General features: G+C 43.9%; 1 protein-coding gene across 5 annotated transcripts in view; it reads right to left on the bottom strand.

Moving 5' to 3' along the window:
- Positions 1-13,729, bottom strand: part of LARP4 (La ribonucleoprotein domain family member 4) — a 182,159-nt gene that overhangs the window by 90,199 nt on the left and 78,231 nt on the right. For all 5 annotated transcript variants that reach the window (XM_029594991.1, XM_029594988.1, XM_029594986.1 and 2 more), the window contains 5 exons: positions 12,934-13,037; positions 12,266-12,376; positions 11,861-11,914; positions 10,858-11,091; positions 8,933-9,036 (listed from right to left, as the gene is read on the bottom strand). In XM_029594991.1, coding sequence (XP_029450851.1) covers positions 8,933-9,036; positions 10,858-11,091; positions 11,861-11,914; positions 12,266-12,376; positions 12,934-13,037 — 607 coding nt within the window. The remainder of the gene's footprint in view (positions 1-8,932; positions 9,037-10,857; positions 11,092-11,860; positions 11,915-12,265; positions 12,377-12,933; positions 13,038-13,729) is intronic.

Here is a 13,729-nt window from a genome sequence, read left to right on the forward strand (position 1 = left end):
CCTTTCATATTAGAAAAGGAAAAACCCCCACCCAATGTTCAGAAAAATCTTTAGTTTTTCTGAGCAAATTTTTCATTCTCAGCACTGCCAGATGTCACCCAATGTGTGGCTGATTACAAGACTAAGGTTAGTTATACTGAAATGCTGCTTTAAAGCATGCATAATCCAATTAAAAAAAAAAAAAAAAAAAAGTAAAGTAAAGGCCAGATCAGACTGAACTGGAGCAAGAGGAAATGGCCAGGCCACAATACACAGCAGCATCCCAATTTTCGTTTTTAGGATGTAATGCTTCTGAAGATGCTCCACTCTCCTGCTAATGCCACAGAGCCAACTGTTTATTGCTCACCCACCCTTAGCTAAATTTGAACATATTAACCAATGTTCTGGTAGGTGTGTGTGTGTTGTGTGCAACATATTACAAATACTGAAATTTTAAATAAGTATACATCAAAAAAAGGGGTTCATGAGGGAGGCCTGCCAGAGAAAGAGAGGAGTGTGTTGCTATCGGATGGTGGAGACTGCCCTTCACCCCCTCCTACCGCCGGTGAGTGGAGCAGATGTCACCTGGGGACTTCTCCCTTGTTAAAAGCAGTGTGCCAGCGGCGAGCTGCATGCCCCCTTCTGCCAAATTTGGAGCTGGTTCATTTGGCTCCTATGGGCAAGAAAAGGAAGGGGAGAGTTCTCCTTGGCATCTGCAGTCTCTATCAAAGGCCCGATGGCCAATATGTTTGGCACACTTTGGACACCAGAACGGACAGCGAATTAGGGACTACATTGTTATCAGGAGCCTCACTGAATCCAGGTACTAATCTATCTCCACCCTAGCCTATGCTGAATACTGATATATCGCTATGTACTTTAGCTACTAGGGATTTAAGTTTGCCATTGAACCTCAGTTAACATCTAACTTGGCATCTATTCTATTTGAACACTGTAATATAAAGGAGTTGTTGGTATCCAATTCAACATCTGGGGAAGGGGTTTTTGCCTCAATGCAGAGAACCACCTCAGAGATTTGGGCACCCTTACTTTCTATTTTGGATTTACCCCAGGATATAGGAGAATAGCAAGAACCATCTAACATTACTATGCTTGATATCTGGAAAGTGGTATCTAAACTTGATAAGATTTTATCCACTATGGTACAACAATTGAGTCATAACAGCAGACAAAGTAAAGATTCAACAGCAAGACAATCAGCTCAATGTAGTGGATAATTCAATATTAAAACTGAACTCTCAAGTATCTGTTTTACGAACAGTGGAAGCTGCTCGTGTTAAAGATAGCCTAGGGTTACATGGTCAGATTGAGAGAATGGAAAATTTTATGAGTCGGAAGAATTTACATTTCTTGAATTTTCCTGTAACCAGATTGAAGTCGCTGTTGGAATTATTTAAGTATATTATTGCTATCTTGTTATTCCATCAGATAGATGTCCTGCTCTTTCAAAATTTTCTATTTGCCAAAAAATAGAAGGGTTGAAGCTCTGCTGGAAGGGGAGGTGTATTTACTTCAAAGTCCCTCCCTTTCTACTTTCCGTGAATCATCTTTTGATGACATTACCTCTAGTCTAGGGCAACCCTTTTGTTTACCTTTGCTGCAGAGCAGGATAGAGATTACATTTTTCAGAAATTTTGCCAAGTCAAAACTAGATTGTTTTGTGGAGAACAATTGTATTTCCAGATGTATCACTGGTTACACAACTTCATGAAAAGCAGTTTCTACAGTTAGAACAGAAGGTTGTGAAGATAGGTGGGACAATTTTCTTGAGTAGCCCTATATAATTTATTTATTTATTTATTTAAAGTTTCTTTTATACCGATGACCGTTTACACATCGCATCGGTTTACAGTTAAAAAGGAACAAATGGGCAGAACCCTTACATATAACATTGAAAAAACAGGTTAACTTTTGGGCAGGGCCCTTACATGTAACTGAGAACAAGGTGGTTAAAAGTGGGATAGGGTATAGAGCTGACTATGACGCGAGCGTCCGTGATATCAATAAATAGATACAGCAAAATCAGCAAAATCACAACTATTTACAAAAGCTAATTACATAAGTAGCCGAGTCAAAGTACAAAATCGATGGGCATGATACGTATTCCGAGAAATAGATTCCTAGTCATGTAGCAAATTCTTAGTTACTCAATTTTTAGTTAAACAGTGGGGGTTTATGTAATGGCAGGTGATGTGTGGTAAGCTTGCTGGAAGAGCCATGTTTTCAGTTTTTCTTGAAAGTGGGTGTGTATGTTTCCAGGCGTATATCGGGAGGCAGGGAGTTCCATATGGAGGGGCCAGCGAGAGAGAAAGCTCTGCTTATGGTAGATAATAATTTGAAAAATTTGATGGGTTGGGCACGTAGGGTTCCTTGGAGGGCTGTACGTGTGGGTCTATTCGAGGTATGGGGGAGGAGTGGGGGAGGAGTGGGGGGTTAATCCAATTGAGGTTAGAGTTCAACAGACTTTTGTGGATGATGGAAAGGGCTTTATAGAGAATTCGGGAGTGTATAGGGAGCCAATGAAGTTCGATAAGTGTGGGGGTGATGTGATCTCTTTTTTTTTAATTTGATAGTATCCTAGCGGCAGCGTTTTGTAGTAGTTGTAAGGGTTTGGTATAGGTGGCGGGAATGCCTAGAAAGAGTGCATTACAATAGTCTACCTTAGATAAAATGATAGACTGGAGTACAGTGCGGAAATCAGAAAAGTGTAGCAGTGGTCTGAGTTTTTTTATGGTTTGGAGCTTGAAATAGCATTCCTTGATGATAGATTTGATGAAGGGTTTGAAAGTAAGATGGTTATCAATAAGGACACCAAGGTTGCGAACGTGTGATTGTGCATAAGAAAGGAAAATTGGTTCTTACCTGCTAAATGTTGTTCCTGGAATACCACAGATCAGTCCAGACAAGTGGGTGGATGAATCCCTAACAGATAGAGACAGAACAAAAACTTTGGGGCATTGCTACATAACCAAGAGTGCCATCTGCAGTCCCCTAGCCAAGATGTGTAACTCCAAACCACCAGTATCTCCTCCTCTAAAGAGCTGGTGAGGAAGTTGGAACTCCTAACCAAACTGACCCCTGATCCAGAAAGAAAAAAATTAAATCTATATACAATTATCTTCTTCAGAACAAATTTAAGCTCTGCATCACCAGCAGCATCCAGAATCAGGGAGGTCTTTCGAAAAATCATAATCAGAATGTGAGTCTGGACTGATCTGTGGTATTCCAGGAATGAAAGCAGGTAAGAACCAATTTTCCTTTCCTGACCTAGATCAGTCCAGACGAGTGGGATGTACCCAAGCCCCTTTAAACTGGGTGGGATCCTGAAAGACCTGCCTGCAGCACAGTTTCCCCAAAGGCGCCCTCCTCTGGGGCCCTAACATCCAAACAATGTTTTGTGAACGTGTGCAAAGAGGACCACATTGCTGCCTGACAAATCTCCTGCAGCGACACTGACTGACACTCAGCCCAGGAGGCAGACTGAGCCCTAATGGAAGGTGCCCGAAACCCCTCAGGGATCAGCCGTCCTTTACAAATATAGGCCGAAACGATAGTCTCCTTCAACCAACAGGAGATTGGACTCTTCACCTTACCACCCTTCCTTGGTCCACTGAATAACACAAAAAGGTGGATCGTGATCCGAAATTCATTAGTCACCTTGAGATACCTTAGGAGAACCCAATGCACATCCAAAAGATGAAGCTCCCTCGCATGGGGTGAATCGGGTGTCAAGTGCAAAAACCCTGGAACTCCACCATCTGGCTATGATGAAAGGCCGATAGCACCTTGGGCAAAAAGGAAGGAACCACATGCAACAAGAACCCATCCTCCGAAGGCACTTGTCTTCAGACGGTTGATGGACCAGGACGCTTCCACCGGGGACCACTGCCCCTGTGCCGCCGATCCTTGACACACCACTCCCCAACCACTGAGACTGGCATCCGTGATCACCACCACCCAAGTCTGGAACCACCAGATCTACTCCCTTCTCCAAATTGGACCGTGATAGCCACCACGAGAGAATGGATCTGGCCTCTTAGAGAAGCAATGACAACTGGAATCCAATGTCAGAGGAGTTTCAATGGGACAGGAGAGCTTTCTGTAAGGAACGCATGTGTGCAAAAGCCCATGGCATCAGATCTAGCGTAAACATCATGGACCCTAATACCTGTAAATAATCCCAGACCTTGGAAATCGGCAGATCTGCTGATTGTGACTGCAATTTGAGAATCCTCTCCGGGACGAGGAACACCTTGCCCACCAGGGTGTTGAATCTGGCACCCAGATAGTCCAAGGACTGAGACAGGACCAACTGACTCTTTCCCCGGTTTATCATCCAGCCTATGGTCTCCAGGTGCTCTGTCACTCGCCAAATGGAGGTGACACACCCTGCTTCAGACTTCACTCGAATGAGCAAATCGTCGAGATAAGGATGAACCAGTAACACTTCTCTTCTGAGGGCTGCTGCCACTACTACCATCACCTTCATGAATGCTCTCTGTGCTATAACCAACCTGAAGTGTAGGGCTTGAAACTGAAAATGCTCTCCCAGCACTGTGAATCGTAGAAATATGATGATCCACCCTGATGGGAATATGGAGATATGCCTCCATCAGATCGAGGGAGGCCAGGAACTCCCTTTGCACACCACCCCAATCACTGTTTGCAATGTTTTCATGTGGAAATGTAGGACATGCAACATCGTATTGATCCTTTGGAGATCCAGAATGGGCCGAAACGACCCCCTCCTCCTTGGGAACCACAAAGTACACAGAATACCTTTCCTGACCGTACTCCTTGAGCGGCACCGGAAGGATGACTTCCAATCACTGCAGGCGTAGCAGAGGGTCCCGCACCGCCATTCGACTGGGCGGGCAAAGCACAACGGGACACTACGAAGGCCTCCTTGGAAGGGGGGAGGGGGTGTCAAAAATTCTCACGCGTAGCCATCTCAAATTATTTCCAGCATCCACTGGTCAGAGGTAATTCTAGTCCACCCCTCCTAAAAACGGGACAACATGCCTTAGACAGCCACAAAGGAGGAGTGGACCAGCTTGCCTTCATTGGGCGGACTTGGCACCTCCAGACCCTTGTCCGGCACTCTCTCGGTCCAGTCTTCAGGTCCCCCCCAAAAAAACTGTTCCCTTCCTGAACTTTGCTTCTGTGAAGAACTGGACGAACTTCAGCGGCAGAAAATCTCATCTCACAGAAACGAGAGCGAGTCGGAAAGGTCTTTTTAGTGCCCTTAACATCCTCAGGCAATCTATTCCCCTTAAGAGTCTGCAAGATGCTTCATCAGCTTCTCCAGGTCCTCACCGAACAACTGCCCCTTAAAAGGGGAGATTAGCAAGTTGCACCTTTGACCAATCATCCGCTGACCAATTGCGCAGCCACAATAGCCTTCGCATAGCCACGTTTCTAGCTGAAGTGTGAAGCAAATCATAGAGGTCATTCGTCACATAAGCCACACCTGCTTCAAGACTAGCATCCTGGGCAGCAGCCTCCGGGGTATCTCCAGTGGAACTCCTACACTTTCTACACCCAGCACAAACAAGCCCTCTGCATAAGGCTGGCGCAGATTGTAGCCCTCAGGCTCAGCAAAGACTTCAAAACAGGATCTTCACAGGATCTCCAGCTTCTGATCCTGGGCATCCTTCAAAGCTTCCAACCCTGCCACCGTAATGGTTGTCGTCTTCTTAGTCACAGCTGATACCGCCACATCAACCTTCGGCAGCTTCCATATCTTTAAGATGCTTTCAAGCAGGGGGTACATCCTTGCCCATAGCCCTGACCACCTTCAATCCCCCTTCCGAGGATCCCCACTGCCAGTCAATCAATTTCTTCACCTGTTTCGGCAAGGGGAAATTCCTCTGTGCTCCACGCAGATCTTCCAACACTGGGTAGTCTGAGTCCTCCGTGTCTGAGTCCTCCTGCATTACCTTAATCCCCAGTTTCTCCAGAACCCAAGAGATAAGTGGTCGCAATTCATCCTCGCGAAATAATCTAACAACCCTGGGATCATCCCCTTCCGTCAAAGGGACCTCATCTGTATCTGGGTCCCCCAGCGTTCCAGCCCCAGTGCCCTGGTCCTCCTGCGACCCTTGAGGATCATCGGAACCTTCAGAGGAAATATCAGCAAGCGAACGCTCGAGACCCAACTGGCACAAAAAGCCCCCCTTCCGCAGAGGCGCCTCAGTCCGAGATCTCTTTTAGGCCATCAGGACTGGCTGAGAGGTCAGTCGCTTATTCATCAGCTCCTGACTGGTGAGATAGGCCTTGTGCATCAACAAAACAAAATCCACGGAAAAAACACCGCAAGACACCTGTGTTGTGGTCCCCAAGTCCTTTCCAGCATTTACTGGCACTTCTCCACCCCCCTCAGATCTGAACCACAGAGGAAAGCGGGGGAGGAGAATCCCTACTTGCCACATCCAAGGCAGGACTCCTGCCAGGTGGAGGTAAAATGGCCACCATCTCTGAATCCCCTGCTGGGGCCTCAAGCCTGAGTGCAGGGTCTGCCCCTGGGGATGTGTGTCAAGGTTTCCTCACCTCCAGAGACACATTTCAGGCAAAGAAGGGCTGCTTTGAGGCGAGAACGCCTCCCCTCGCAAGCCCGACAAGATTTCCTGCGCTTAGCAGGAGTCGCATGGCGCACGCGGCTAAAAATAAACTGAGCTGGAGGAACAAATAACCCATGGCAGCTATGCCGCTGACCAGGCTCTGGGTGCTGAATGGACAGCACAAGCTACTTGAGCCTGTCCTCCTCCCAATGCTGAGCCAACCGACCCCAGGAAGGAAAGAAAATTTAACTGCACTGGCACTCCTGAGAACCCCCAAGCCCCTCCAAGAAGAATAGAAAGGACAGAAAGGTGTATTTGCCTGTTTCTGGGACTCCAGGACACTTCCACAGGCTGGCTTCAGAGGGAGGCCCCTCAGGAGGAGCAAGGGAACCAGGACCCCTGGCTTTCCCTCCCCCTGGAATCAAGGGTCGAGCCTAGCTGGGGATATCCAACCTCCCCCACTCACCCTGCTCAACCAGAGGTATGGCCCATGAAGGTACCTAACACCTATGGGAGCGCCAGATCTTTTGTTTTGGTTTTTTTTTGTTTTTTTTAAACTAACAGACTCCAGGTATGCACCACTACCATTTGCTGGAGACAGAAAAATACTGGGGGACTGCAGGTGGCATGCACTGTTATGTAGCAGTGCCTCAAAGTTTTTGTTCTCTGCCTCCATCTGCTGGTATGGATGCATAAACCCACTTGTCTGGACTGATCTGGGTTTGAACAAAAAAACACAGATAAGGCAAAGTGTTAGGAATATTTGAGTAGAATGAATGTTGATTTAGCTCCTCTCAGGTCTATGTAAGAGCAGGATATGGTGGTGTTTCCCTTATAATCGGGCCGATACAGTAAAATCACGGGAGAGCGCACAGGCCACTCTCCTGTGCGTGCAAATCAATATTTTAATTTGGGCCGGCGGTAAAAAGAGGCGCTAGGGACACTAGCACGTCCCTAGAGCCTCTTTTTTGACGGAAGCGGCGGCTGTCAGCAGGTTTGACAGCCGACGCCGGTTCTCGAGCCCGCTGACAGCCACGGGTTTGGAAACAGGATGCCGGCAAAATTGAGTGTCCGGTTTTCGACCCGCCAGCCGCAGGCCCATTTTAAATTTATTTTTTTTACTTTTTTAAACTTTTGGGACCTCCAACTTGATATCGCCATGATATTAAGTCAGAGGGTGCACATAAAAGCAGTTTTTACTGCTTTTCTGTGCACTTTCCCAGTGCCGGCAGAAACTAGCACCTACCTTTGGGTAGGCACTAGTTTCTGAAAGCAAAATGTGCTGCTTGGCTGCACATTTTGCTTTCTGAATTGCGCGGGAATACCTAATAGGTTCGGGGGGGGGGGGGGGTGTTGGACGCGCGTTTTGGATGCGCTATTACCCCTTACTGAATAAGGGGTAAAGCTAGCGCGTCCAAAAGGCGTGGAGTGCACTGTACTGTATCGGCCCGAATGTGGGCTAGAGTGGTGATAGATTTTGCCTTGCTATACCACTATTCTTGAACTTTTTTCATTTGGTTGTAAATGATTTAAAGTCATAAGTCATTAAAATATATTAAAAAATATATTTAAAAAAGGGGTTCACTTAGAACAAATTTAATTGCAATCTTAACAGCAAAACTCTTACAGCAGGCCCCCTCCACCAACACAAAGGAACAAAGGCAGGTCAGTACCCATGTTAAATTTTTTAGAATCTTTGCTATAAAAATAAACTTGCACTGGCAGTTACTAGGAAGATTGCAAAATTAAAAAATACCAGCAACAATGAACTCGTAGTTCAGCAGTTTAGCAAGAAGCCCAATAAAATTCCAACCACAGAACAAAATGAACTACTGCAGATTGCCATATAGCTTAGCTGACAGACTGCCTGACCTCTGCTTCCAGACTGACAGAGCAAGTCAGTTTCACTATGACAGACTGGTTTAACAAATAAGGAAAAACAAACAAAAAAAACCCCCAAACAAAACCCAGCACCACAACCGGTAGATTTCCAGAAACTTCTATTGTGATACTTGAACAATGAACTCCAAATTGCTACACAAAAAGGGGGAAGAGAGGGGCACCCCATTGTGTCCAATATGACAAGCTGGAATAGGACTCATGCTTTTGTTCCAATTCTAAAGGGACAAGACTCTGAACAACCCACAGAAAGCAAGCCTGCCTCTGCCATGGGTTAGTCTCAAGAAACATTAATGCACACACTTATTTTACTCCTCAATTCCATAATAAAAATCAGTCAAAGGACCGAAGGGGCTGTTTTATAGCCTGGAATCAGACACTGCCAGTTGTAAGTGCTGTCCCATAACTCACGCCCTCACCTGTAACATTACACTGCACACAACCTTTAGACGTGCTCCTGCGCAGTCACTTACCAGTTTCGATGGAATGGGCGACCTATGCTCAAAGGGGAGCTGTGCGTCTTGTATGCTCCTGATGAACTAAAGCCATTTACAAATCCACCATTGGGAAAGGGGGCCTGCATCAAAAAGATGAAGCAAGACAGACATGTTGATGAAGCAGAAACCCTCTCACAAACCATGCACAGACATATAAGGTTCATACATTTATTTATAGGTTTTTGTATACCGTCATTCAGTAGCTTCCATCATGACTGTTCACAACAATAGCATAAAATTTCTAATACATTTCAGTTCCTAAAAACACATAACCACATCATTATTCCGTGCTATGCATTTTAACTATTCCATCTTACTTCAGAAGATTATTGACTAGAAACCATTTCTCAGTCTCTCAGGAATGGAAGAATGATTGGGGATAGAGTCACTGATTGCTATTTTACTGCTTACCAATAAGATTTTGTACCCAATTTTTATTATTAATCTCAAGCCAGTTTTGCTCATCTGCTGGGGATTTACAACTAAGGTGCCAATCTATAAAGCTTCCTAAAGCACTTTGAAATGGTTACTTTTTTGTTTTCACTACAAGAAATGCCGATAATGCCTTACACTGCTGTGGATTTCCACCCAATTTAATGTGCGTAACTTTCTATTGCCGGGGAAAACAAATTACACATCCAAGTCTGTGGCATCCTGTACTGCTCAATTTGTGTGTGCAAACTAACCAGCAACAGAAAGTTACACATGCAAATTGGGAAAAATTAAGCCAAAACTGCAAGGACAGCTTTCTCAAACACACTTCCTCTACATCTTTTACATACATACAAGAAACATCCTTTATTTCACAGATACCCAAACCCAAATGACAGCACTTCTGTTACCCACATACACAAAACCTCAGCTCTCTACACAACCTCCCTCTCACATTGAGACAAGAGTTCTGGATCTGTCTCATGCAAACCGAAAGAGTCTCACATCAACACATCAGCATTTTGGAAATTTGAGCTCAGTATAAAAGAATGCCTTTGAAAGTTTTGTGCACTCCATGGCATTGTATCTTTCCAATCTTATCTACCACATTTCAAAAGAACAGATAGCATCCAAAACGCTTTTTTTTTTTTGAGTGGGAGGGTATTTAGAACAGTAGTTCAGCTATTGGTGATTATGCAATTGGATAACCGTAAGCACCTGTGCACAGACTTCCCACAACAGCTCATGCACAGCTACAGATAACACAAACTTTTAGCAGCTCAGATGGTTCTGAGCTGCTCAAGATTCACTGTGGTGAAGAACATGCTCCCTTTCTCTTCATTGGCTTCCCATTGCAGCTCATAAACAATTCAAGATCACATCATTGGTGTTTAGAATAAGAGAGGCAATGGTCGCTTTATCTGTTCGAGAAACTGAGCTGGTACCACCCACAGTGTAGCTTAAGATCTAGCCAAGGGGCCTTGTGGTAGATGCCATCAGCTAGGGTCATACAGAAAAGACAGATTAGAACATGCTTTTTCAGTACTAGCACCCACACTGTGAAATAAGTGACTGACAGGAGGTTAGACAGGAGTTGAATTATCTGGCTTTTTGCAACAATGTGAAAACCTGGCTTCTCCTGGAATCCTAGCTGATTGAGGATTATTAGCCCGCCATGAGTTGGAAGGGCCTTTGAGGTTTCTTTCAAGGGTTGCTGTTCTGCTGGTAGTCATGTATTTACATATTTGGTTTGAAAGATGACAGCTTTTCAAATTTTTATTTTGTGGTGTGTTGGTTAGTGAAAGGGTCAGGAGAGATGGGTACACTGTGATGCGAGCAGATTACGTTTTTTTTGTTTTTTATTGTACACCGCTTTGGACAGCCCAATTGTTGATAAGGCAAGATAGAACAAAATTATAATAAATAAAAGCCGTGCTCTAATCATGCCATGCCTTCAGCTTCATCCTTACCAGCGGGGTTTCGAAGTAAGGTGCAGGGTTGGGAGACCACGTCTGGGGCACGATGCTGTAGATAGAGTACTGCTGCTGCTGCTGATGGTGCTGCTGCTGGGGGCTATACACAGGCTGCATGAAGATGGGGGAGGGGAACTGAGCTTGTGTTTGAACAGGCTGAGCATACAAATTGGAGTCTACCGTCCGGTAACCATTCTTTGCAAAGAACGTGTTGATGGCTTTTATCCTAGCCTGCAATTTAAGGAAAGTTTCAACGTTACTGCTCATCTGTTTTTTTTTCTAGAACATTCAGTACCTGATTAACATTCGTCTGCTTAACCTACAGCGTGTGAAACTAGATATAGATAACAGGATAAAGCAGTCTAAGTTTATTTCAACTGTATACAGCAATTCTGTGGCATAAATCTTCCAAGAGAGCCAACAAGAGGAGGGCACTATTGGGGATGTGAAGGCTGGTTGCCAAGTAAGCAGCACGAGTGACCCATAATTGATGAAGAAAGGATAAAAAGGGCAAGACTGATCCTACGGATATGTCAAACAGAGAACAACAATGATGCTAATGGGGAAAACTTCACTAGGCTGGGCAGAAGGCAGCCTGGTACGCTGCAACATGCAAGGAATTCCTGAGGCAAAAGATGAAAAGTGAAAAAGCCTGGCAGAGTGAATGAAGGACAGTAGGCAGAAGGTTATTTCTTACAATACAATCAGTTGTGCAACATTATCAAAGGAAATTGTTACCACTCGTGCATGAACCTTGTCTTTCATGCTTGCATGGCTCCACGTTTTCTATCCCTTAAACCACAATGAACAAGTCACAAACATCATGAGGCCTAGAGCATCGCTAACCAGGACTCAGCCTACAAAGACCTGCTATTATTGTTCTGCCTTTACATGGTAATTTGTGTCACAGAGAACAGCATGGAAGAGGCGCTGAGTTCTTGAATTGTGACGCTGCACTATGCAACAAAAAGAAAAATAAACTTTTGGTTTGAATACTTACCATGATTGGCTTGCCCTGAAAGGTTTTGACTTCTTCCCTTAGGTACTTAAATGCCTATATGTAAAACAGATTGATAAATCCTTTTACTTTTCAAAAATACATTGTAAAATGGCATTCTTAAAGTACACTTAAAAACAAGTCAGATCACCACCACAGATTTATGAGATCAAAGGAGCTGATTTTTGATTTTGTGATGAAGAGCCAGAGTCCAAAGAATCTCCTCATTCACAGCCCAAGAAAAAAAAATAATGCAGTAGTTATGATTTCTAGAACTCTTATATCACAAAATCAAAGTCACCATAAACCAGCAGTTTCTAAAGTGCAGTTAGGCAGGATGGCAATGGGATTTTAATTAAAAAACTCAAAATACTAGCTGCTCAAGCAAACACAGACCACCATTCCTACCTGCTGTGCATCAGTGTCTGACTGGAATGTGATGTACCAGTTGTTATTGTGAGCAAACTCACAGCCAATCACTTTCGGGCAGTTTTCATTTTTGAACAGTGCCTTAACCTCCTGTAACAATGTTAAAAAAAAAAAAAATAAAAAAAATTCAGGTTTTCAGCTTTACTTCCTATCTGTTCTGTTTATAGACTAGGGAGCACTCCATGAAGTTAGCATGGGGCACATTTAAAACTAATTGGAGAAAGTTCTTTTTTACTCAACGCACAATTAAACTCTGGAATTTGTTGCCAGAGGATGTGGTTAGTGCAGTTAGTATAGCTGTGTTTAAAAAAGGATTGGATAAGTTCTTGGAGGAGAAGTCCATTACCTGCTATTAAGTTCACTTAGAAAATAGCCACTGCCATTAGCAATGGTAACATGGAATAGACTTAGTTTTTGGGTACTTGCCAGGTTATTATGGCCTGGATTGGCCACTGTTGGAAACAGGATGCTGGGCTTGATGGACCCTTGGTCTAACCCAGTATGGCATTTTCTTATGTTCTTATGTTAATAGGAAATGAAAAGACTAGCAAAAAAAAAAATAAAAAAAAAAAAGGTACAAACAGCAAATTTCTTTGGATTGTTCCTTTTTAAACATTTTAACCCTGCAAACATTACGTTTTCTTTACCTCAACTGGTGTTGTCTCTGGAATTTCTCTGAGAATTATGATACAACGTTTGTGGTTTGGTCTTACTTTCTCTCCATTCTCATCAACCTGAACCATAGGGGATGCTAAAATTAAAACAAATTAGCCGAGTTTAGGGGGGGGGAAACAGACATGACAAAAGATAACATCCTGTAACAGACACAGTTATAAACATCTACCTTGCTTTCTACCATGCAAGCAAAGGGCGACCGGTAATAAGAAAGTGAAAGCATTAGTACAGGATATGAAGTAATAGGAGCTTGCCCATTGGCTTTGTGGAATCACATGCAGGACACAAATCCTAGGACTGTCTGTGGAGGCAGCAATCATAGCGCCCCCCCCCCCGAGAGAGGAAGTCCCAGGCAAGGCACAGTGCTGACACCTAGTGGCCAGACTTATGGTACACACATAGGTGAAATCCTCAGGTAGCCTTGAAGGAAGACTCATGGCACTGTAGCTCAACAGAGCCTATGTCATGTTGAACTGGAAGCCCAAAAGAGAATGAAAATGTCAGAAAAGAGACAGAGGGAGAGAATCAAAGTCTGAAATCAAACTGAAGTCTTCATGAATATACAAACAAGTGACTATAGTGAATACACATGCATAAGAATATCCAACTTCTACTAAATTAATATTCCAGTTCTTAAACAATGTATTTATTCATACATTTTTATAGGCAAATGAATACTTTTCATAACATACAAGTGATCCAATAAAATTTACACATCCAAATGTTTTTGCTAAACTCAACTGAATGCAAAATTTGTCTTAAACCATT

Source organism: Rhinatrema bivittatum, chromosome 3 (genome assembly GCF_901001135.1).
Source record: "Rhinatrema bivittatum chromosome 3, aRhiBiv1.1, whole genome shotgun sequence".
Lineage (NCBI taxonomy): Eukaryota > Metazoa > Chordata > Amphibia > Gymnophiona > Rhinatrematidae > Rhinatrema > Rhinatrema bivittatum.